The sequence below is a fragment of the Rhea pennata genome, chromosome 7, assembly GCF_028389875.1.
Source record: "Rhea pennata isolate bPtePen1 chromosome 7, bPtePen1.pri, whole genome shotgun sequence".
Classification (NCBI taxonomy): Eukaryota; Metazoa; Chordata; class Aves; order Rheiformes; family Rheidae; genus Rhea; species Rhea pennata.
In genome coordinates, this window is record NC_084669.1 from 21346926 (window position 1) to 21369197 (window position 22272).

Sequence of the window (22272 nt, forward strand, 5' to 3'; positions counted from 1 at the left end):
GTCATCTAGTCCAAACCTCAAACAAGTGGCCCATACGGGGACTGAACCCACAACCTTGACATTATGAGCACCACACTCTAACCAACTGAGCTAAACCTAACTGGATCTTGGGTGCTGGGCCTGCTGCTTTGTTTGACCAGGCTAGGATAGCCCCAGGTAGGAGCAATCTCCTAAGGAAGAAGGGAGCAGCAGCTACTGGCTCTTGTGTTCGGTGTTTCCCAGTTGCAGAGAATGAGGGCAGAAGCTCTACAGAACCTTAAGTGACAGCTCTCCAGTGAGACAGGCTCAAGCAACTCCTCTCAAGCTATTGAGTTTTGCTGTTTAATTGATTTAAACATCTGCACATGATTGTGCTTCTTCTTGATGTTCCTCTGTGATTTGGGCAGCTCAGCTCATTCAGGTAAAGTCCTGTCCTAATATCTCCCCAGAAAGTCCTGCCCAGCAGTTACCTTCCTTTCTTGATGCTCCTGAAAGGTCCTTCTTTGGTTTGTATGATCCTTTTGTGTCCCTGTCAAGTGTCCGAAGAGGTTGTCTCCTGTTCCAGCCTAGAAAGTTGCATGAATTTTGCTTCCTAACATTCCTCTGGGCACCATTTCTTGTGTTGACCTTGATCTGCATTAGGATAAACATCCTTTGCTACATCTCCCCTGTCTGGGATCCATACAAAAGCCTCTGAGTGATTTATTGTCATCCTAGTCCAGATGCCGCCTTTGTTTTACTGCTTGCTGTTTCCCTAGGCTTTCTGTGCTGTTTGGCCACTTCTGATCAGTTCTTCTCAAAGTACCTCAGTCTAAGTTTACTTGATAGTGAATCTACCCTTCTGGGGTTCTCCTTCCATTGAATTCTTAAGATTTCCTGTGACCTTGTGACCTTTCTTTGCCCCTTTATCTGCTCTACTTATCTTTGTGTGGTACACATGCTTCTCTTTGCACTTTGAAGGGTTGGTGCAAAGCCAGCTTTCTTCTTCAAATCCATTGTTTGCCTTCCAGTCAAAATAAATGTTTAATAGTAACAAGTGTTGCATTTACATAGTGATTTAGGCCTTGTTGTGTTCTCATACCAGGTAAACTTGCTTGACTTTGTTGTAGGCAGAATACTTCCCTGGGTTAGAGCATGATCAGATGATTCTGGCTTCCAGCTCCACGTTCATGCGATGTGTGCAGCCAAGTGACTTGGTTCCTAATGTTAAAGTAGACCATCAAGTTAACTCCCTGCTAGACAGTGTCTGGAGTGCTATTTTTTTTGAATACAGATTTTGTATGACATAGCTCTTATAGCACTGCCATTGTGGACTGCCTAGAACAACTCTAGCATGGAATTCAATAAATGCAGTAGCAGGTAGTAGGCTCTTGAGATGCCTTTCATACTTGCATGTATAGCTGGAAGATTTTATTCTGTCGGGTGGCCAATATAATACATTTCACCACTAAAAAAATTGTTGTGGGTTGGTTTATAGAAGGGTGGAGAAGAATGGAGAAAGGCATTGGGGCAGCCAAAGATGGTTTTTTCATGAGGGGTTGTTTGTTTGTTTTTTAGGATGGAGAATCTTTATATCAACCGTTTTATGCACATGTTCCAGTCCTCCTGGAGTGATTTTGCAGATTTTGAGAAGATCTTTGTCAGAATCAGCAACACAATCTCTGGTGGGTGTATCTACATTTGCTCAGGCTCCCAGAATGACTAAGTAGCTGTCTTGATCGTTTCTGGTTAGGGTGGAAGTGGCTGACCACACTTCTGATCTCCCCTGCCTTATCATAAATACACTATAATCTTAGTCTGTCAATCACACTAATAGCTTGAAAGACTATTAGTGAAGACTAGAAGTGAAGCTATGATCTCACTCCAACTAAAATTTCTGATGATTGCTCAATGATGTTCTATATTCTGTGCTATCCTGGACATGAGCATCATAGTCCCTTTTGTTTTTTAAAAAGTATTTTTAGATATGTGTAAGGCCTATAAGGATACATTTTTGAATTTTTTCCCGACAGGGTGATTTTGACAGAACTTCTTTCAGGTGTGAATGTGCATGCTGTTAGAGCAGCAGATCTGGGTACAGGTAACAAAAAGCTGGGAGTGACCCAGGAGCAGTAACTTCTTCACGAGGTCCCACTGCAGCCAGAACAGGCAAGTGGACCACAGCCTGAGCAGCCCTAAATTTGAATGGAAATTGGTGGGAGTTAGGTCTGAAAAGCCTTGTGGCATTTATCTGAAATTTCATCTGTTTCCAAAAATAAGTCAGAATTAGTTGTGCATTCTGCCCCTGCCACTAAATATTATGCTGTGTTTGCTATTTTGCAGTTGCATCTCCTTAACAAAAAAAAAAAAAAAAAAAAAATCACCCTTGCGTAAGAGTGTGAGTTTCACTTTTATGTTCATTGATGTTCAGTTTCTGGAGTATCTTTCAAACTGTTAAAAACTCCATTGGTGTAACATTACTATACTGGGGACAAAATATTTCTTTTCTTTAATTCCTTTCAGTATGGTAATCTTGGCTGTTACTTGAAAAACAAGCAAAAAATTTCGGATAGACAAGCGTTTTGAGGCTGATGGGTCATTTCTGTAAAGTAGGACTAGAAAGCCTTTGATCTGTGGGCCAGACCCAACCTTCTGTTATGACCCACAGCAATATAGTTTTATTTTATTTTACTATATTATTGGATGTGGTAGATAAACACTGTACATTTGTTAGGATGTGGCTCATCAAATGTGTGTGAATGGCCAGACTCTACCAAGTCTTTTCTCTGCCAAGAAAAAGAGTTTTCCCTCCTGCTTTGAAGTCGTGCCCCTCTTCAGGGTAGCTAAGGGCAGTTAACAGGCATAGGAGTAATTTCTGTGATCTCTGGTGTAAAATAGAGCACATAAGGTGGCCAGAACAATAAAAAACCTAGTTTGTTACGTGTAATAAGATTGCTTCCTGAAGTATTTTTAATACATAATCTAGATTAATTTCATTGATAACATTTCACACTCATGAGTGAAGCTCTAATTCTGAATGTTTTGAAATTTAAGCATCAGCCTCAATTACAGTAATGTAACTCTCAACCTGCTTATTTGCAAACCTTTGCAGAAACAGAGCTAATGCAGGAGCTGGTTCAAGACTTAGTTTTCAGTCATACAGTTTCTGGTTGCCTGGTGTAGACTTCAGCTGCATCTGCAGACTCATTGTGCAAATTGACAAAGTGTCAATTTTAAGTAAGCTGTAACTTTTTCCTCTCTGTTAGAAAACATTGCAAGTTCTGAGACCTTTCTTATTTCTTTTTTTATTTTTTTTCCAATTATCACTACGTTCCTCTAGGTCTCTCTTCTTCATCCTTTCACTTTTTCTAGAAAAAATAAGTTGCTTTCAGAAAGAAACTTCTGGTTTGGCTGAAAATGAGCAGTAATGGAAAACTTGCTTTGCTTCATTTTTCCTCTGAAGAAATCAATGGGATTTTCACATTGATCATATTTTTTTCCCCACTCTGAACTCGGAGGCTGAAATGGTGGCATGGCTTTATGAAACTGAAAGCTACAACTGTGGAAAACATACTCTAGTACTACATATCTTATAGTGAGGAGGCTTGAGTATCTGAAACTAGCTTTTTTTTTAAGAATGAGATGTTAACTTGGTTTCGTATTAGCAACTGACAAACAGAGGGATACCTCTCACCCAGCTGTGAGAATCATGCCAGCTGCTGCTCTCATTTCCCTACTCACATTACTGTATATTTTGCTCCCCCTTTCTGTGCTATCTTTTTGTGGGTTGTTTCCCTGTGCTGCATACCCTGGGAATTTGAAGAATGGGAATTAAAAATACTCTGGAAGATCTGAGAAAGTGCTCTGGAGACAGAGAGAGTATTTTTCATAGGAGTAGCATTTTTTATCTATCATTGCTGCTGGACATGGAGAAACTGCTGATTATCAATTTAATTCATTTTGCAGTGGAAAACAAAGATTACATGTTGATTTATTTTAAGAGAATTTTTTAAATTCTATGGCAACTTTTGAATCTTTTTCTTGCTACTTTAGTTAGTCAAAATTACAGTGTGATGTAATAGAAAAGTAGGGAGGAACCTCACGATGCAATGATACTGATGCTGTGGGCTTGTTTTTCCTTTAGAATATGTGATGCAGCACTGGAAGGAAGATTTTATGTTTGGATACCAGTTCCTGAATGGGTGCAATCCTGTACTGATCCGGAGGTGCACAGAGATACCTAAGAAGTTTCCAGTGACAACGGCTATGGTGGAGTGCAGTCTGGAGAGGAACCTGACTCTGGAGGAGGAAGTGAAGGTGCTGCTCCAAGCAAGACTTCACTCCAGCCTTTCCCTCCCATCTTCCCTAGCCTTCAAACCCTTTCCTAACTGCTTTCAGCCACATCTGCTCTCTTCAGGCTGTACAGTGTGTCATGGCAAAGCTGGTTACTGCTGCAACTTTCTGTTCACCTACTGGCCTGAGCTGCAGGCCGCGTCTTGCTCCAGGTTCAGTTAGAAAAATGTCATCAGGAGATGAAGGATCCTTTTTAATGGTTTCATCTGAATAATTTCGGACTGACTGATTCACAGGAGCAAAGCACCTCTCTTTTCTAGCAGGATTTTACCTTCTGTCATATACAGAGTTAACTAACACGCCAAGGAAGGGTGAGGGAGGGCAGTGGCTTCCTTTAGTTTTTATAATGAACCAGGGAGTCTTTTTTCCGCTGGCAGCATGAAGTTGGTGTTTGCATCAGTGTCACTGCGTGCATGCAAAATAAATAGTAGCTCTTTGCTGAAAGGCTCACAGTTGGGTTCTGCAGGCACAAGCCACCTAGTTTACACCAAGGTACGTGTTGTCTCAAGGGCGTGTATCGTCCCTGAGGCATTACAAATAAGGGTATGGTGACTGCAGGCTTGTAACCACAAGGCACCAGCCAGCTGCCTTGGCCTGAACTTGCCAGCTGTTTTGTTCTGAGCCTTACATCTTGCACCTCTCTGCTTTTCTTTCTGCTCCTCTGCTGAGTGCTATCTTTCTTCTCTCTCATCTCTCTCCTGATTGCTGCCCTGTCTTGTTCTTTCACACTTTTTGCTGTATTCCTTCCTCTTTTCCTCTCTTTCTGTTAAAACATGTCACATCCTTCATTTTTTCCAGCAAGGAAACATTTTCATTGTGGACTACGAGCTACTGGATGGTGTGGATGCCAATAAGACAGATCCATGCACAATACAGTACTTGGCTGCACCTATCTGTCTACTGTATAAGAATCTGGAGAATAAAATTCTACCCATTGCAATCCAGGTGTGTTTGCTGTCATGATCTTCAAAGGGATACATGGCTCATTGGCTTGGGCAGCCCCCTAGCATGAATGACTTGAATTTTGTATTCTTTTTATACCTTTCAGCTTGGTCAAAAGCCTGGGCCAGAAAACCCCATATTCCTTCCTTCAGATGCCACGTATGACTGGCTGCTAGCCAAAATTTGGGTTCGCTCATCTGATTTCCACATCCACCAGACGGTGACCCATCTCTTACGGACACACTTAGTTTCAGAGGTGTTCAGCATAGCTATGTTTCGGCAACTGCCCGCTGTACATCCCCTCTTCAAGGTTGGTTTTTGTATTAAGAGGTATGTGTGGGTCAGGGAGCTTATCACATTAATCTGACAAACCAAAGGGAAGCGAAGTCCTGGTGATAGCCCAGCTGTGATAGCTCAGCTGGCTGCACTGCAAAGCAGCATGCATCTAGCTGCTGTCTTCCAGGTCTTTAACCTTTACACTTGGTTGCTGTAATATTCAACCATGAATATTTGCCTTTTTTTCACTGCTTGTCCTGTTTCACAGCTCTTGGTGCCCCACATGCGGTTCACAATAGCCATCAATACCAAAGCCCGAGAACAGCTTATCTGTGAATGTGGCCTCTTTGATAAGGTAAATAACCGTCTTTTAAAATCTTCATTATTCTTCATACTCCCCACATGTTTTTGTCCTTTAACCATCACATATTGCTTGTTTCTTGACCTTTCTACTAACAAGCAAACACTGTCAATGCAATGTACCTACAGGCATACAGTTAAGTGTTCAATTTTTTGAAGTACTCAGTTACTCATCTTGGGACAGGGTGTTAAAACAAAATAATTTCTGATTGCAAAATGAAATTCACCTGGTCTCATAGAAACAGATGGAGGATATAAGGTAGATTTCTAAGCCACAGGTACTGGGCACAGATTCTAGCCACTGTCATCCTGAATTACCATAAATAGCAGATCTGCAGATATATTGAGATTAAAATTCAGTTTCATGTGCGTTAGTGAAACACTTTTGTTTTTATCATGGACTATAGTTCAGATCGTGGGTCAGAGCTGAATATCTAAGCATGATTGCGTAAGTGTCTAACATACACCCAGCTCTCCTGGCTCCCCAGGAAAATGATGTGCTGCATTTGCACTACAGGTTGGCATGCTGCAGTCTCTGCCACAACATGCCAGCATCCATGGGGAGGTTTCAGAAGCCTTTTCAAAGAGAAAACTTTGGCCTCAGGACAGCTTTGTCCCACTTGCACCTTTGGTACCAGCCAAAGAACAACATCTGTACGCCAGTGTTACTTCCCTAAGAGAAAATGGAGGTTAAATCCAGGCACTCCCTTTGATTTTTTGTACACTGCTGCAGACTGGCAACCCAGCAGAGGCTCCCATCCATCTGAACAGAAGCACAGTATCTGTACCCCATGCGTGCAGTACGAGCATGATATTAAGAGCTGCCCATGGGGATCCCTGCAGCTCTAGGATTTGACTCCAATGTAGGTGAACAACCAGCTAGAGGAAAATAAGTATAAACTGAATACTGCTACTATGGTAACAGCATATGATAGAAAAGCAAAATTTGGGAGCTTTTATGCAATGATCATCTGAAGAGTTTTGCAATACTGTCTGTTGTGGACATGCTTGCTGCATTTTCCAAATGCTGTTTGTTTCGAGATACAGTTTTCTGCTGGAAAAACAGGTGCTTCATCGTTCTAACTGCTATCTCCTGGGAATTTGCAAAGCTCGGTATAGGGTGAAGATGTTCATCTGCTGTTCCTCTGTTGCCATTCTTACAGGCAAATGCTACAGGTGGAGGAGGACATGTACAAATGGTACAGAAAGCAATGAAGGATCTAACTTACAGCTCCCTCTGCTTCCCTGAGGAAATCAAAGCTAAAGGAATGGACAGCCAAGAGGATATCCCCTACTACTATTACCGGGATGACGGCATTAAAGTTTGGGAGGCTATAAAGAGGTAGGAGATGATAGATGCTAGTTTTCTGTAGAAGAGAAGCATGGTAGATGGAGAGAAGCACTGAAAGAGATCACATGGAGAGTCTGAGAAGTCTCCAAGGGTGGAGCTTCCTAACACCAGTTTATATAAATAATTTTCAGGAATTGGCTTAGGTGAATGGCTTAGGAAGATGATCCTGTCCTATAGCAGGGAATAAACAACATTGCTTTGGTGAAAGACAGTGTACTGATAGCTTTTGAAGCAGCTTCCAGCCCCTGCTAGGTTTGCTGTTCAAAGAGTGCACAGACCCAGAGGCTGCTGCTTCGCCCAGATCTTGCTTTTGTGAGGCACAGCTGAGGCAGGGCAAGATACAGCTGATCGGCTGAATAATTGTCTCATACCTGCAATGCATCTTTGGCCTCGCTCAGATCTCAGCAGATGCTGGAGCCCAGTCGCTGTGCCACTGACCATGGGGAAACATATGTAGTCAAACATACACCCCTGAAAGATTGCTACTTCCAGCTCTTTTCAGCCCTGTTCTCTAGTACTCTCTATTTCAGAGATATCTGTATAATTACATACTCCTGTATAGGATTTCACAGAGTTTGGTGAGCTGGAATTTAGGTCTGCAAAGGGAATTTGCTTAGTAACTTTTTCAATGATGCACAAAACAAAAGAGGACCCAGCTCTCTTCACCTGCCACATGAGCTCTGCAGGGTTGATGCAAAAATGAAAATGTGAACTTGGTTTGCAAGAGAGAATTCTATTTAGAAACCCAAGCAAATATCTTGGGTTATAGCATCAAATAGCTATTAGCTCATTTGAGCAAAACTATTCTTAAAATGCCTTAAAATTGCAAGGCCCCCAGTTTTGTCAGGAAAGGCAGCAATTCTGGATCTGGAGATGTAATGTAAGTCTGCTCCATCAGACAAACAGCTCCTTTCAGAACTGAACTGCAGTCTCAGAATGGACTGATTTGTATGCTTTTTACCCACCACTGGCATTTTATTTACCTCCCCCAAAAGTATTTTTGTATTGTATAAGTAACTTGCTAGATATGCAGCTGTTTCTGATCACATAGCTTTTGAAAAATCTATCCAGTAAAAATCAAATATTTTATATACACAAAGCTGGATGCTTATCATGCAAGCTTAATGTTTAGATACGCCGGTTATGTTTTTGTCTCCTGTGCTTTCTGTGTTTGGGGGTTATCTCGCAATATTTCCTGCAATTGTTAGTGCCCTTTTGAGAGAAAAGGAAGTTAAAATTTTATGTAGTTGTTTTCTTGATGTTCTCTCCATGCTTATGTGTGTTGTTCTTACCCCTCTTCTTTCCTGTGTTTCCTTGTGCTGATTGAGATCTGATATTTTTTCAAATGTGTTAGTGTGACTGTAGTTGTTAGCCTAGATGGAAGGAGACATTACAGTGTCTCGGACTTGGCTGAGAGATTATTCACAGATGAATACTGTGGCTTACAGAAGATGTGGGAAGTTCTCTTTTCAGTGTCTGTGATGTCCTGACCGATGAACACCATCATGCATGTATCTAGTCACTATGACGGTCACACAGCAAATTTTTAAATGTCTTCTGTGATACTCAGGTTCCTACTTCTAATCTAAATGCAGATGTTTCCAAAGATATTCCAACCCCAAAGGCCTCATCTGCACGTCATATGGTAATTTATATCCGCACTGGAGGATATCGAACATACTGCCACATTGTAAGAGAAGGAGTACAGTCTGTGTGCATTTGACACAGATGCCAGGTGGTGGAGGAAGAATGCATGTAAAGCAGTATCTCTTTCTGCATCTTTCTGTTTGGTTGCCTGTGGAAGCAAAAATTTTGTAAATATGTTTATGCAGATGTCTGTCTGTCTCGGTAATAACTTTTGACTATTAGCTGATAGCAGCCACATTGATGGAATTGCGAGCATCTCCAAATTGCTGTAAGTTAATAGCTTATTGGGGAGAAATCAGGACTGGATAGCAATTCTTAGGCCTATCAGTGAGGTTTTGTAGTCAAATGTTTCACACTATGAGTTGCTGTCAAGATGCTTAGAAAGAGATTATAAGAACTGGCAGAGCTAATGGAACATCTCAGTGTAGCTCCGTTAACTAGTCATTCAGTCGTGAGATGCGCCCCCACTTGGGAGTGTGCCACTAGGTTTTTTAAAAGGTATGTGTGGTCAGAGGGCATCAGCCATCTGAGTGGCGTTCAGGGGTGCTCTGAGGTATCCCATGCACAAGGGATGGTGCCTGTGTCACTCTTTGGTATTCCCTGTTCCCAGCATGAGAACTGCATGGATAATGCCAGAGGGAGTTTTCTGAGTGAAGGAAAGGTTATAGATATGGGAGCAGAGGTCTGGGCAGGAGCAAAACCTCCAATAAAAGAATAAGGAGCATAGAGGGAAGCAAGGGGGCACAGTGCTACTCAGCATCTTTTCGGTGGAGGAAGAAGTGACACTGCTCTCAGCAATGAAGCAGAGTTGCCTCTGTGAATTCCCATCACTCATGGGGAAGAGGTAGGAGGGTGTCAAATCCTCCACGTGCCCTCCCCTCTTTCCTTATGCAGGAGCTGCCCTCTCTGCACACTCAGCAGCAGGAAGGCCTAGCTTGCTTTCTGTTTTTTGGTTTTTGTTCATTTCTTCCCTTGGCTGCAGTTTTGCAGAGGATGTGATTCACATCTACTACGAGAGTGATGAGGTCGTGTGTGAGGATGTGGAACTCCAGGCTTTCGTCAAAGACATTTACGTCTACGGGATGAGGGGTGTGAAGGCCTCAGGTAAAGCGTTATGGCCTTGCCAAGTCTAAAGCTTGTAGGGTGCCTGCTGCTATTGGAGCTGCAAGTGAGCTTGTCTTGAACTGCTGGAGACCCTCTGCCTTCTTGGCCCAGCGATGCACGGTTTTATGGATGAGACCCTGGATCAGGCCCACCCTCCCTCAGGAGACTGTCCTTTCCTGTGCCACAGAGCCTCACCATGACCTTGAGCAATTCACATAATTTCTCTAATTTTTCTGTGCCTCAGATCCATTCCTGTACACTGGCAATTGGCCTTTTTATCTTCTCTGTTCAGACTCTAAGCTTGTTGGAGGAGAGGCTGTCTTTATGTATGTATACAATCCCCAATAACTAGGTATGTGTCCCTGCTGTTGGGACCATCAGACCAGGACTGTGATAGAAATCAAAAGATAAAGCAACACTTCCTTGAATCATCTCATCAAAACCTTGCACCAAAATAGAAATATCTGACTGCACTTCTCATTTGTCCAGCATTTGTGTAATCATCAATCTTTCCGCTGCCTTCAAGATGAGATATTCGTAATTCTTTCCTAGAAATGTTTTCCTTTGCTCTGTCTCCTCTCACTGCTTCTCATTTCTTGCAAGCCATTGCTTGACTGTGAGAGCTTTCATATGTCACATGGCTCTATTCTCCCACCTGAGTTAACTTTCCTCTGCCCTTCCCTAGGCAGAGAAGGGCGGTTTCTTAGGCATGTTCTTTTCTTCCTTCCATGTGTTTTGCCCAAGCAGATTTTCAGGAATTAATAAAGCTGAGTGGGATTCTTCTTACTGGTCTGACTGCTTTACATCTGGAAACACCTGTTAGCCAGTGATATGGGCATTTTGGCACTGCATGCACACATATATTTGTGGAGAATGCAGGCAGAACTGTGATGGTTCCCTCCATTACCAGTATGCCCCGATGTGTATATAACAGCCTCCTGGGCTCTGCCTGCCTAGACTAGCGAAAGACTGGGGGGACAAAGACTGGGGGGACACCTTGTTGTTATCACTTTTGTTTATCAAGCTGTATCAGAGTTAAAAAAAAAAAAAAAAAAAAAAAAAAAAAAAAAAAAGGCTAGGATTGGCCTGCTAGAAGGAACCTCCTGCTGAACCTAGCATTTTAATGTGGGACTAACACCGAGCCTTTCCAGGGCTGCAGCTGGCTTAGTGCACATAAGCACTCTTGGCGGCAGGGCTGCCGTTGTACCAGCTGTGCCACAGATCCTCACCATGGGTTAACCTGCCAGGCCTGCAGCTTCCCTACCTGCTGCCTCAAGGACTGGGACAGAGTGAGGAAGGGGGTTGTCCATGGGCAGGAAAGAATGGGAGGAAGATAAATGGGGGAGGTATTCACACCCTGGGCTCCCCTCTCCAGTCACCCTATTACTAGGACAACTGGTCTGACTGGGAGCATGCCTACCACCTTTAAAAGATGAGCACAGTGTGTTGGAGATGGGAGGATGCAGGAGGGGAGGGTGCTTCTTCCCCTCTACAGGCTCTGTGGCTGGCCATAGCTACCATTTTCCTCTTCCTACCCTCAGCCTGAGCTCATGTCTGTGTCAGGCTGGCAAAGAAGACACGACAGCAGCTGGTCCAGGCAGCCCAAGCAGGGCATCTTGCCCCAGGGTGCCAACAGCTCCTGAGGTGTCCTGAGACTCACCACCATGCCAGGCTGGGGCAGGGACAGGGAACTGGAGCACAGGACCATGATGTGGAGGGAACAGGAGACACAGGCTTTGCAGTTCCTTGATGTCAAAATACTTCCATAGCACTGACCATGCTCTTGTTTGTTTATATAGTTCTAATTATTCCTCTTCAAAGAGAGCTTGATGCAACTATTTCTGTTCCTCTTTCTCTTGTTTCTCTTTCAGAAATTCTCATTTCCTCACTTCCCATTTCAGCAGATAAGCTTTCCCTGCACTCTTCCTCACTGTGCAACTAATCACCAAGCCTGGGACCTTTTTAAACGCAAGCACATAGTCATTTGCTCTTTGGCATGAACTTTCCCTGCTTGCATTGCAGACTGAAGAAAAAGGGAGCATCTGAGGCCCCTGCCCTGTGGTTCCTTGCTGCAGGGTAGGTGGGTGAAAGGACAGGGATACAGTATTTTTTGAAGATATAATTAAGTTTTGCCTTTCCCTTAAGGAACTCTAAATACTTTGCAAACAGTGGCGATCCCTCACAAACCTTTGTGAGGTAGGGCACTTCACAAAGTGAAGCCACTTCTTTACAGCTGGATGGCAGAGACATGGAGAGATTGGGTAACCACATGAAAAAAGCTGTAGCAGAGATAGACGGAGAATGTCCTGTTTGTGATGATTGCCATGCTGTGCTCTAGCTTATGCCTTTTTAGTCAAAAGACTATCTTGGATCAACCTGGTGACTCTGGGGCTCATAGCTGGGTAACTGCAGATTTTCTTCTTCCTCATTTAGGATTTCCTAAAATGATCAAGACACGAGAAAAGCTGGCAGAGTATCTGACAGTGGTGATATTCACCACATCGGCCCAGCATGCAGCTGTGAATTTTGGTCAGGTAGGAATTTCTGGGAATACTGTTCCTTCTGGGCTGGTACCTGCATTTGCCAGAGCTAAGTCTGAGAAGTGTTTTTCAGTAGATGAACAGGCATTACATTACTCTTTCTTGCCAAAATAACTGCAGAGCCATCTGTAAATCCCAGTGAACCCTGTGGATACTGGGTTCCTTTGGAAGCTGGGAGAAGCATTTTGACTCCTAGATAGGTAGCAAAGCTAGAATTTTGGGGTTCTGGCTTGTACATTTGAGTTTTAATGGTTTTATTATGGGAAACATTTTTTTAAAAGCATTTAAATGAGTCACTAAGACTCATTTCAGAAGTGCTGAAGGGTTCAGGTGTGCAGCTGAGCTACCACATCAGCACACTTGTCTAGATATCACCTGAACTGCCTGTGTATGTGCTGGCAGTCTATGTCTCATTCTGCAATGAAGCACAATGAATTATGCTAAGTAACTTTGCTTTTCTGAGAACCTGAGCTTTTTCAAAAGTGTCAAGGTGCTTAGTATTCTTGATGCACAGACAGGGCTTTGCTACTTGTTTCTGGAGTTTGTGAGCCACTTGGCAATTCTGAGCTACCTCTCTGAGGTTTGATGTGTCACATGCTGATAGCTTGAGGCCTTGCCTGCCTTTACTGACATATATATGCCATGAAACTGTAGCAGCAGCTTGCCTTTCAAATGCTGTTTCTTCCAACATCAAAGCACTTCAGAAAGCGGACTCCACAGCCAGAAGCAAAACTGTTCCCCATTTTGCACAGATGTTTTATTAGCTCATCTTGTATTGGCTTCAGGAACAGATAATCTCAGAGATAAACAGGGAGACCTTCTTTCCTACAGCAATCATTTCCAAATGTGTGCCACATGACTTTCCATGCCAACCCTCCTGCCCTCTCCTACAGCTTAGAGCCATGGAGCCAATTGTTTCATAGGCGTAGTGCCAGGTAATACACCTGGAGAAAGCCCTCAGGGTTCCTGGCAGCCCCATGGAGCTTGTCAAGGAAGAGCACAGAGATGCCAGCCCAAAGCTTGGTATGCAGGTGGGAACACCTCTATGAGCACCACCGAGCACTGGGTGCTCAATCTTCCTCTTGAAAGAGAAGTTGAATCTCACTAATGCCCCTGACTCTGAGAAAAAGAACCCGAGCTATTCCTTTGCCATAGTTGTGACCAGGGATGTCTCAGAGTATTCATATCTAACCCATCATTGCAACTCATTCCTCAGGAAATCCTGTCTATTCAGCTAGCACTCAGAAAATGAGTGCAGTACCTTTGGTCTCTCTGAACTCCCTCAGGTGAAAAGTCATGTTTTAATATCACCCATGCTATTAAGGGTCATCAGAGAGCCTGCAGAGAATGGGGGGGGAGGGGGGAGAGTTGACATGCACAGGATAATCAGCCCATCAACAAAAGGATCTTCCATAACAGGAAAATATGGCAGGGAGATGGGGCCCTGATGGTAGGAGGAGATGGCTACACACTGGGGAAGAAGGAGATTGAGACAGTGTAAGTAAGTGTGGCTCACGCGGGCCGGGGACTTTCCATCAGGCAGGGCTGAAAATATGCAGGGAGGCATTTGTCTGAAGAGTTCTGCATTTCTTTAAGGCATTCCTTGGTAGCCACTACTGTGACTTTTCACTATACTCTCTTGCCTCGCTGTACAGTATGACTGGTGTTCCTGGATTCCCAATGCCCCACCAACAATGCGCTGCCCTCCTCCGACAGAAAAGGGGACAGTCACCATTGAGCAGATTGTGGAGAGTCTGCCAGACAGGGGACGTTCTTGTTGGCATCTTGGAGCTGTCTGGGCCTTGAGCCAATTCCAAGACAATGAAGTAAGTCAACTGGCTCGTGTCTGGCTGATGTGGAGTGCAAACGGAGCAAGCCTACCAGAGGCCTGACAGGCATCCTCTGTAGCCACATCCCTTGTGAAGTGGGATCATTGGTACTTTGCTGTCTCACCCAAGGGCAGTGCCTAGAGTAATCCTTAAATGGAAGATGCTGCACAGAGGATACTTCAAATGAATTTCCCTTTAAAAAGATTGCAGGTCTTGACTGAGAAGCTAATAGTATGGGAAGCCTCATGGGAAAGAGTTACTTAACAGGAAAGAGTTACTTAAAACAGAGAGATAAATATTGGCAATGGGTTATTCAGTGCATCTTTGGAGTCTAAGGAGACTGAAGCAACTGTCAGGTTGAACTTTGGACAGTCTTAAGTTGACGTTAACTTCCACCATCACTAAAAGAAGCAATCTTATCCATTTCTCATTGTTAACTGATCATTCGCTTCCCATGCAGCTTGTTCCTTGTATGTTCATGCTAATGAATGTTTAGAAGGCTGCACAGTGAGCTGACTTGGGGAACTGATCTGATTGACAACCAGCCTGAAAAAAGCACTTATTTTTTAGTGGATCAGCTTTCTGCAGGTGGAGGTGATGTCACATAAACACAGAACTGATTCAGCACTAGGAAAGGAAAGATGCAGAAATGATAGCAAGCAGCCAGTGGTGGAGGGAGGATGAGCATCTTTCGTTGGTGTTGCCAACATACGCTAGCTTAAGCATTGGTTGTACTTAATATTAGCATTCCTGAAACTCTAGATATTGTTCTGATGCATGACGTAATGTTGAGACAGAACAGCCTTTGCTTTCTCAGAGCATGATTTCTTGATATCTTTTCCAATTAGCTGTTTCTAGGCATGTACCCAGATGAGCACTTCATTGAGAAACCGGTGAAAGAAGCTATGACAAAATTCCGCAAGAATCTCGATGAGATTGTCAGCGCCATCACCGAGCGAAACAAGAACAAAAAGCTTCCTTACTACTACCTTTCCCCAGATCGGGTTCCCAACAGTGTGGCAGTCTGAGCAGATATCCATGGGTATTCAGAGGAGTCTAAAGCTAACAAATGCTTTCCTGTTAAGTATGCTTCTTATCAATGACCTTTCAGGAATGGGTAAAATAAGAAACCTGCTCTTTCCATCAAAGCTGACCCATAGTTTAGTTTGACTTGAACCTGGACGAACTTAAACAAACATGCTTTTGAGTAATCTTAGAGATGATGTCTAGCTGGCAACCTTCCAGGTCACATTTGTTCTGGAAATCTTGGGAAAATGAGCTTGTATTAATCTTAGAATCAATATGCATGTTTCTGTCAGCTTTCCCTCTCCTGGTCAAAACAATAAAATTCTAGAAAGTATGAGTCAAGCTGAGTATTGCCATATTGTATGTGAGAGCTGGACAAGGACAGTAACATGGAACTGAATGAAGATAGACAGAATATAAAAATATTCACATTTCAGCCATCTGAAAATAAATAATATTGGGAGCAATAAGGAAGTCACATTTTTTAATTTCTTCTTGTTTCAAGGATACTTAATACCACTGGCATATGAAACCAAAGTCTTTAAATTTTATGTATTGTTTTTAATCCAATTAAATGTTAAATGCTTTCACTACAACTTGTAATGTCGTGATTAGGATGGAGGTAGAAGCAGGATGCTTTCATGGCACAGATGAGAGATTTTTTTTTTTTTAACCACTTTCTTACTGATTTCGTGTGATATAAGATAGCCTGATTCATAGAAACCAAAATTTTGTACCTACATAAATTTATATATTTTTTTCTATAAAACTTATAAAGTTTGCTTCAGTCTGTCAGCGGAGTTTGCTGTCATTCATATGTACAGGCAAATGTTTTGCTTAGCACAACAGCAACAAAAGCAAGCCCAGCAGTGCTTACACAGGATTTCTGTTTCATTGCTGAGGCTGATGTTTCTGTGGATAGTCTATTCTGTTTAGTGGGAGGAGAAGCGGTTAGCTTTGCATAGCGATAAAGGGCTGTGGAGAAGGGTCAATGGACAGCTTCTAAGGGGAATCTTTGGATTTGGCTAAATAATCACAGTCTGTCTCACCTTTGTTAGAAACAACTGAGTTTTGCTTGTGTTTTCTTTGGACTTGGTTAGTCAGAAACTAGGGCTATGATTAAAGTTGAGGAGGAACCCAGATGTAGTGAAACTGAAAATGAGACTTCAGGAATTTGAAGAGTAGTAGTTTGGTTAATAACACTTCATTTATTTTTTCCAAAATATGTTCCTTGTACCAGCTTCTTCAGCCTGCAGCATGTTTGTTTTCTCAATAGATAAAAAAGCTTCCTGTGCTAATAAAATAGAACTAAACAATAAAATCTAGCTTGTATTTCTTAATTCAGTATCTAAACTGTATGTCTTGAAAACCTTGTAGAAATAAGTGCAATGTGCTGTGTAGAGAAACAAAGCTCCTGCACTTTGAGAAAGGGTGTCCCCCAGGGCTCAGTACTGGGTCCCATCCTGTTCAACTTTGTCATCAATGACCTGGATGAGGGGACAGAGTGCCTCCTCAGCAAGTTTGCTGATGATACCAAGCTGGGAGGAGTGGCTGACACACCTGAGGGCTGTGCTGCCATTCAGAGACCTGGACAGGCTGGAGAGCTGGACGGAGAGGAACCTCGTGAGGTTCAACAAGGGCACGTGCAGAGTCTTGGAGCTGGGGAAAAATAACGCTAGGCAGCAGTACAGGCTGGGGGCTGACCTTCTGGAGAGCAGCTCTACAGAGAAGAACCTGGGAATGCTGGTGGATAACAAGTTGACCATGAGCCAGCAATGTGCCCTTGTGGCCAAGAAGGCCAATGGTCTCCTGGGCTGCATTAGGAAGAGTGTTGCCAGCAGATCGAGGGAGGTGATCCTGCCCCTCTGCTCAGCCCTGCTGAGGCCTCATCTCGAGTACTGTGTCCAGTTCTGGGCTCCCCAGTACAAGAGAGACATGGAGCTACTGGAGAGAGTTCAGCGTAAGGCTACGAAGATGATCAGAGGACTGGAGCATCTGCCCTAGGAGGAACGGCTGTGAGAGCTGGGCCTCTTCAGCCTGGAGAAGAGAAGACTGAGGGGGGATCTTATCAGTGTGTACAAGTACCTGAAGGGAGGGTGTCAAGGGGATGGGGACAAACTCTTTTCTGTTGTCCCATGTGACAGGACAAGAGGCAATGGGCAGAAATTGAAGCACAGGAAGTTCTGCCTGAACGTGAGGGGGAATTTCTTCACTGTGAGAGTGACGGAGCACTAGAACAGGTTGCCCAGAGAGGTTGTGGAGTCTCCTTCTCTGGAGATCTTCAAGGCCTGCCTGGATGCAACTCTGTCTAACATGCTCTAGGTGACCCTGCTGAGTGGCGAGGTTGGACTAGATGATCTCCAGAGGTCCCTTCCAACCTTACTGATTCTATGGTTCTATGAAATACAGTTATTTCTGTCGTTCATGTGAGTTTCAGAAAAGGGTGCTATGTAAAATATACATCCTGTCTGTTACATGTGAAATAGAAGTGGAAAGCTGAACAGATTTAGACACTTTATAGTAGGCTGATTCACGCTTTTTCCACCCAGCTTAAGAATTTCAGCAAAAATGTGGAAGGTAAGACCACTTCCTTTTCTTGAGGAAGTACACTTATAACTTGTGGGTCTTCCTTCTACCACAGCCCATGAAAAGTGATGACTGTAGGAGTCAAGGCATGCAATTGTTTAGCAATGCTGGAATTCACTAGGGGATCGGAGACTGTAACGTGAGAGCCATAAAAAAATCAAACAGCAACCAAATTACACAACAAACTGACGCAATGTACCCAACTTACCAGCCTTAACTCATGTTTTACCCCCGTGTATGTGCTTTTTCTTTGGCTTTCATACAATAATGATCTGCACAGTCAAGAAACTATCTAGAGAGGCTGATGTCTGTCCTCTTGCGTTTGTTCCTTTGGCTGTAGCCTGTGGCTCCAGAATACAAGTAAAACTGATGGGAGGTTTGGGGAATTAATTTTGCAGCTTTAAAGGTTGGTATTAACCTTCTGATACAACTGTAGCAGAGATTGTGGAAAGAGATAAGAAAGTGCAAAGTAACTCTGGCACCAAAAAGGAAGCAAACATATCCAAATAGTAAAGCATTCACCAGAAAGTCTCCTTCCTGTGAATGGACCATGGGTTGCTCCCCTACCCCCTGCTTAGTACCAGTCCTTAGCTGTGATTTGTGGATTCTCAAATGACTAGAAGATCGAACTGGGAAATATTCCCTTCAGAAAGTCCTGGCATTGGCTTGGGAAACTTCGTTGTCTCAACCTTCCTCTGAACATTTGGTTGCAGATGAGGAGAATCCAGCTGTAAAATACCATTAGTGCTAGTGAGAAAAGAATGGGAAAAGGTTGTCCTGAAGGGATTCCCAAACCCCAAATATACTTGTCAAAAAATCATGATTCTCACTGCCACTGAAAACACAAATTGCATCTATCTCATAGTTGTCCCATGAGAACCACAGCTACCTAGTTCCTTGCAGTCAATCCCCATTTTTACAGGTAGAGAAATGCAAAAAAGAAAACACTGAAAGTTAACAGGTCAGCTCTGATTTCAGGTGCTTCCTTTGTAGGAGATTGTCAGAAAGCTGATTATCTGCAGTATGCTAATTTTAGTCTTCTAGAGAACAAATTTCTTGTGTTCAATTCTGGCCACTCAAAATTACTTGCTCTGTTGCATCTGGGGCAGAACAGGGAACAGAGTCTAGAAGACTTGTTTCTAAGTAGCAAGTTTTAGTCAACCTTTCCTGCCATACTGGTAGCTAAGTGGTATCTTAGGAAGTAATTGCACGTACTGAGATGGTAGCACAGAATGCTTAGTTTATTCTATTTGTATTATAAACAGGAATAAATGTTGCACAATCAAGCTTGGCTGGTAAGTTTGGAGGCAACTGTGTGTCATGGGTTTTTTTATGGCCAGAAAACATGGTTATGGTCGCTTGGGCTGATTACAGTGTAATATAGGTCTTTGGGTTTCCTTGAAGCATTTCTCTCTTCAGCTTCAATAGACGTACTAGATCTTGGAAAATATATTCTGTAAAGACACCCAGTCATGATTTACTGAATTGCAGGAAGCAAAGGTTCACCTCAAGTCATTTGCCTCACCAGTGAATCACTCTTGCTGTTAAAAAATGCATGCCACACTTTTAGCCTGTGTGCATTCAGTTATTGCTTCCTGCAAGGGACAGTTTCTTGCAGTAGCTTTGCATGACTGGAGAGCTTTCTCTGATCGGTTCCTCAGCAGATTCTTCCCCTTTCTTTTGGTAAATGGACTAGATGATTAATTTTCTGGAGTTTTCCTTTTACTGCAAGACTTTCTTTAAACTATTATCCTTTTCCATTGCTTCTCTATTAACACTCTGTGGCCAGTTGACAATACTCTTATCAACGCTATGTGGACAGCCATGACAACCACCACAATTCAATGGCTATTTTGGTCATTATTTCCTATGCTTCGTTTTCCCCTACCTGCAACTACATATCTGCTGTTTGTCCCTAGATTTTGGCCTCTGATATATGAAAACAAAACAACAGATTGCTGTTTGCTTGCAGACAAGCTGGGTAGAGATCTCAATGACCCAGTCACGCTAGTTCCAGTTAGCAGGCACTTGTGTTTTTCTGTGGTTTGTCAGCAACATCTTTTTCACACTGGTTTCAACATTCAAGTTCAGCTGCTGCTGCCTTCTCCAGCCTGTGATCACTGCTAAACTGGTAAGTTGTAGCAATCAAATTTGAATGTTACTGCTGATACATATCTCTGACAGTGAATGCAGAGGGTGCAGAAAGTCTGGGTAAGTGCATCAAGGAAGCCTTGTTCCTAGGACCTTGCATCACTGCTGGGACCAACTAGCAGAGGAGGGGAGGGAATAGCTACTTACCAGCCTGTCTTAATTTGCATACACACAGATACACATGTACAGATACAGTCATTTAACATGATAGGAAGTGCAGCTTTAGATGGTAAGCCATCACAAACACAAGAGGAATTTCAAGTAGGGAGAAAGTTGCTACCTACATTTGGATTTTGGCTAGACAGTGAGTCTAAAAGACTTAATAAAAGGTAAATCAGGCTTTTTCATGACTGAGAGAAATTAGTGCCTCCTCCAAAGGTGATGTATACAGTGGTTGCACATCTCAGAATACGAGTTGGCTACACAAAAAGAGGGAAAATGACAGCTATAGAGATTTGTCCATAACCACTCAGCAAATTAGAGGTCAAATTCAGAAAAACAGGAGTGTCAGTTCTGTGACTTGCCCACAAGGCCTGAGCTTATTTCCCTTATCGTTATATTTTCCTTACAAAGCAAAAGCTGATATTACAGTTGCCCAAACTGATCAATGAATGAAGTACTGTCTGTCATCTTCAATAGCAGGAGAGAAGACTTTTGCCAGTGAAAGAAACTCCAGCCAGAGTATGCTTTTATCTGAGGAACGCTGGACTTCGGAAGGTTTATTGGCGTATGCAGTGGCATGTGGATGCTGAAGAAGGTGTTGCTTCTTTTAATACCTTTCTGTAGACCCCAAAGGTGTACAGTTGTAGTTTCTGTGAAATGAGTTCTAACACAGTGTATTTTTTGTAATTGAATGAATATGGAACAAATTGTATTTGGGTGGAAGGGGAGAGAGAAGGCTGCTGAAACAACTGTTTCATGCTGCTTCTCAAAGATCTGGGTTATCATTTTTAAAATCATAATCAGCAGAGTGGTTTAAGTGTTTGTTCATTTGTTTCTTTAAAGCAGAGATCAGTGAGATTACTTTGCACATAGTTTATTTCAACAAGCTCTCTTTATCCACAGAACAGACATAACAAAGGCAGAGGCAGTTCAAGCTTCCAGCTATGTGGGTGATATTTTAGGACGGTGAAGGATGTTCTGACTGCTGACCTGAATTTACCACTGGAGTCAGAAAATAGTATCTATATTAGATTAACACATCCCTATCCCTTCTGTCTGTTTTAGTGCCAACAGTGGTTTTAGGTATTGTGAATTATTGGCCATTGAAAGTTTATCTTCAGTAACTATCCGTCTCTTGATGCAAATCTTTGCTTCGGACAAGGTAAAGGGAAGGCAGAAGACTTATTTGTTGATTCTGGAAACAAAAGTAGGCAAGATTCTACGGATGCTCTAATTGACGTAGTTGTAATAACCTCTGTTTATGGCAGGTAATTGTAAACAGATTCTTTTCCAAAGCACTAGAGGGCAGCAATAGTATATTAAAAATCAATCTCTCTAGCCATGGGGAGTATAAAGACCACGAAGATGAGCCATGCTTCCTCCTTCTCTTGCCATCCCAGAAACCTTGTTCCACTGCAAATGGATTGCATGTGTGTGCTCCTAGCAAGTTAGCTGGTTAAAGGCTGTTAAAGGACAGCCCTTACTGATACTGAGCAAGAATGACATTACTGGGCTATTGCCATCTATTTGGTAGTATCAGACACAGCTGTTGTCTTGACATACTCAGTACTTACAGTTTGGCATGTTGGGCTCCCTTCCACTTGAAGCCTGGAGTTGGTATGAGATGGAGGCTTCGGAAGGGATATTTGGCTGCCAACCCTTGGCCTAGAGGGAATATCATCTCTTTTTAAACCCCTCTCCTGCTCTTGAGATTTCCAAGGTGGAGACTAGATGCTCTCCCAGTTATCTGGCATTACTGGTCAGAAAGCAGAATTTTGAGAGTTTCAGCTTTTTCTGTTTTGTATAAAACAGAAAGTACTCTTTGAGGCAGGCAAGGCCAAACTAGCAAGAATTTAGCATTTTAAATGACAAAAGTGTATGTGAATTGAGTTCTTAAATACTGCATGGGCCTAAGGACAATTGCAGAAGGTTTCATAAAGCCTGTGCTTACTCCTCAGTCATTCAGAGCTAAAAAAAAAAAATCAAG

General features: G+C 42.9%; 1 protein-coding gene across 2 annotated transcripts in view; it reads left to right on the plus strand.

Moving 5' to 3' along the window:
• The window catches only part of ALOX5 (arachidonate 5-lipoxygenase), a 38498-nt gene extending 22377 nt beyond the window's left edge, over positions 1 to 16121 (plus strand). For both annotated transcript variants that reach the window (XM_062579882.1, XM_062579880.1), the window contains exons 5-14: positions 1537 to 1643; positions 4103 to 4275; positions 5110 to 5256; positions 5360 to 5563; positions 5798 to 5884; positions 7053 to 7231; positions 9870 to 9991; positions 12425 to 12525; positions 14187 to 14357; positions 15209 to 16121. In XM_062579882.1, the coding sequence (XP_062435866.1) occupies positions 1537 to 1643; positions 4103 to 4275; positions 5110 to 5256; positions 5360 to 5563; positions 5798 to 5884; positions 7053 to 7231; positions 9870 to 9991; positions 12425 to 12525; positions 14187 to 14357; positions 15209 to 15388 (1471 nt within the window). In that variant the 3' untranslated portion in view covers positions 15389 to 16121. The remainder of the gene's footprint in view (positions 1 to 1536; positions 1644 to 4102; positions 4276 to 5109; positions 5257 to 5359; positions 5564 to 5797; positions 5885 to 7052; positions 7232 to 9869; positions 9992 to 12424; positions 12526 to 14186; positions 14358 to 15208) is intronic.
• The last annotated feature ends 6151 nt before the right edge of the window (positions 16122 to 22272 follow it).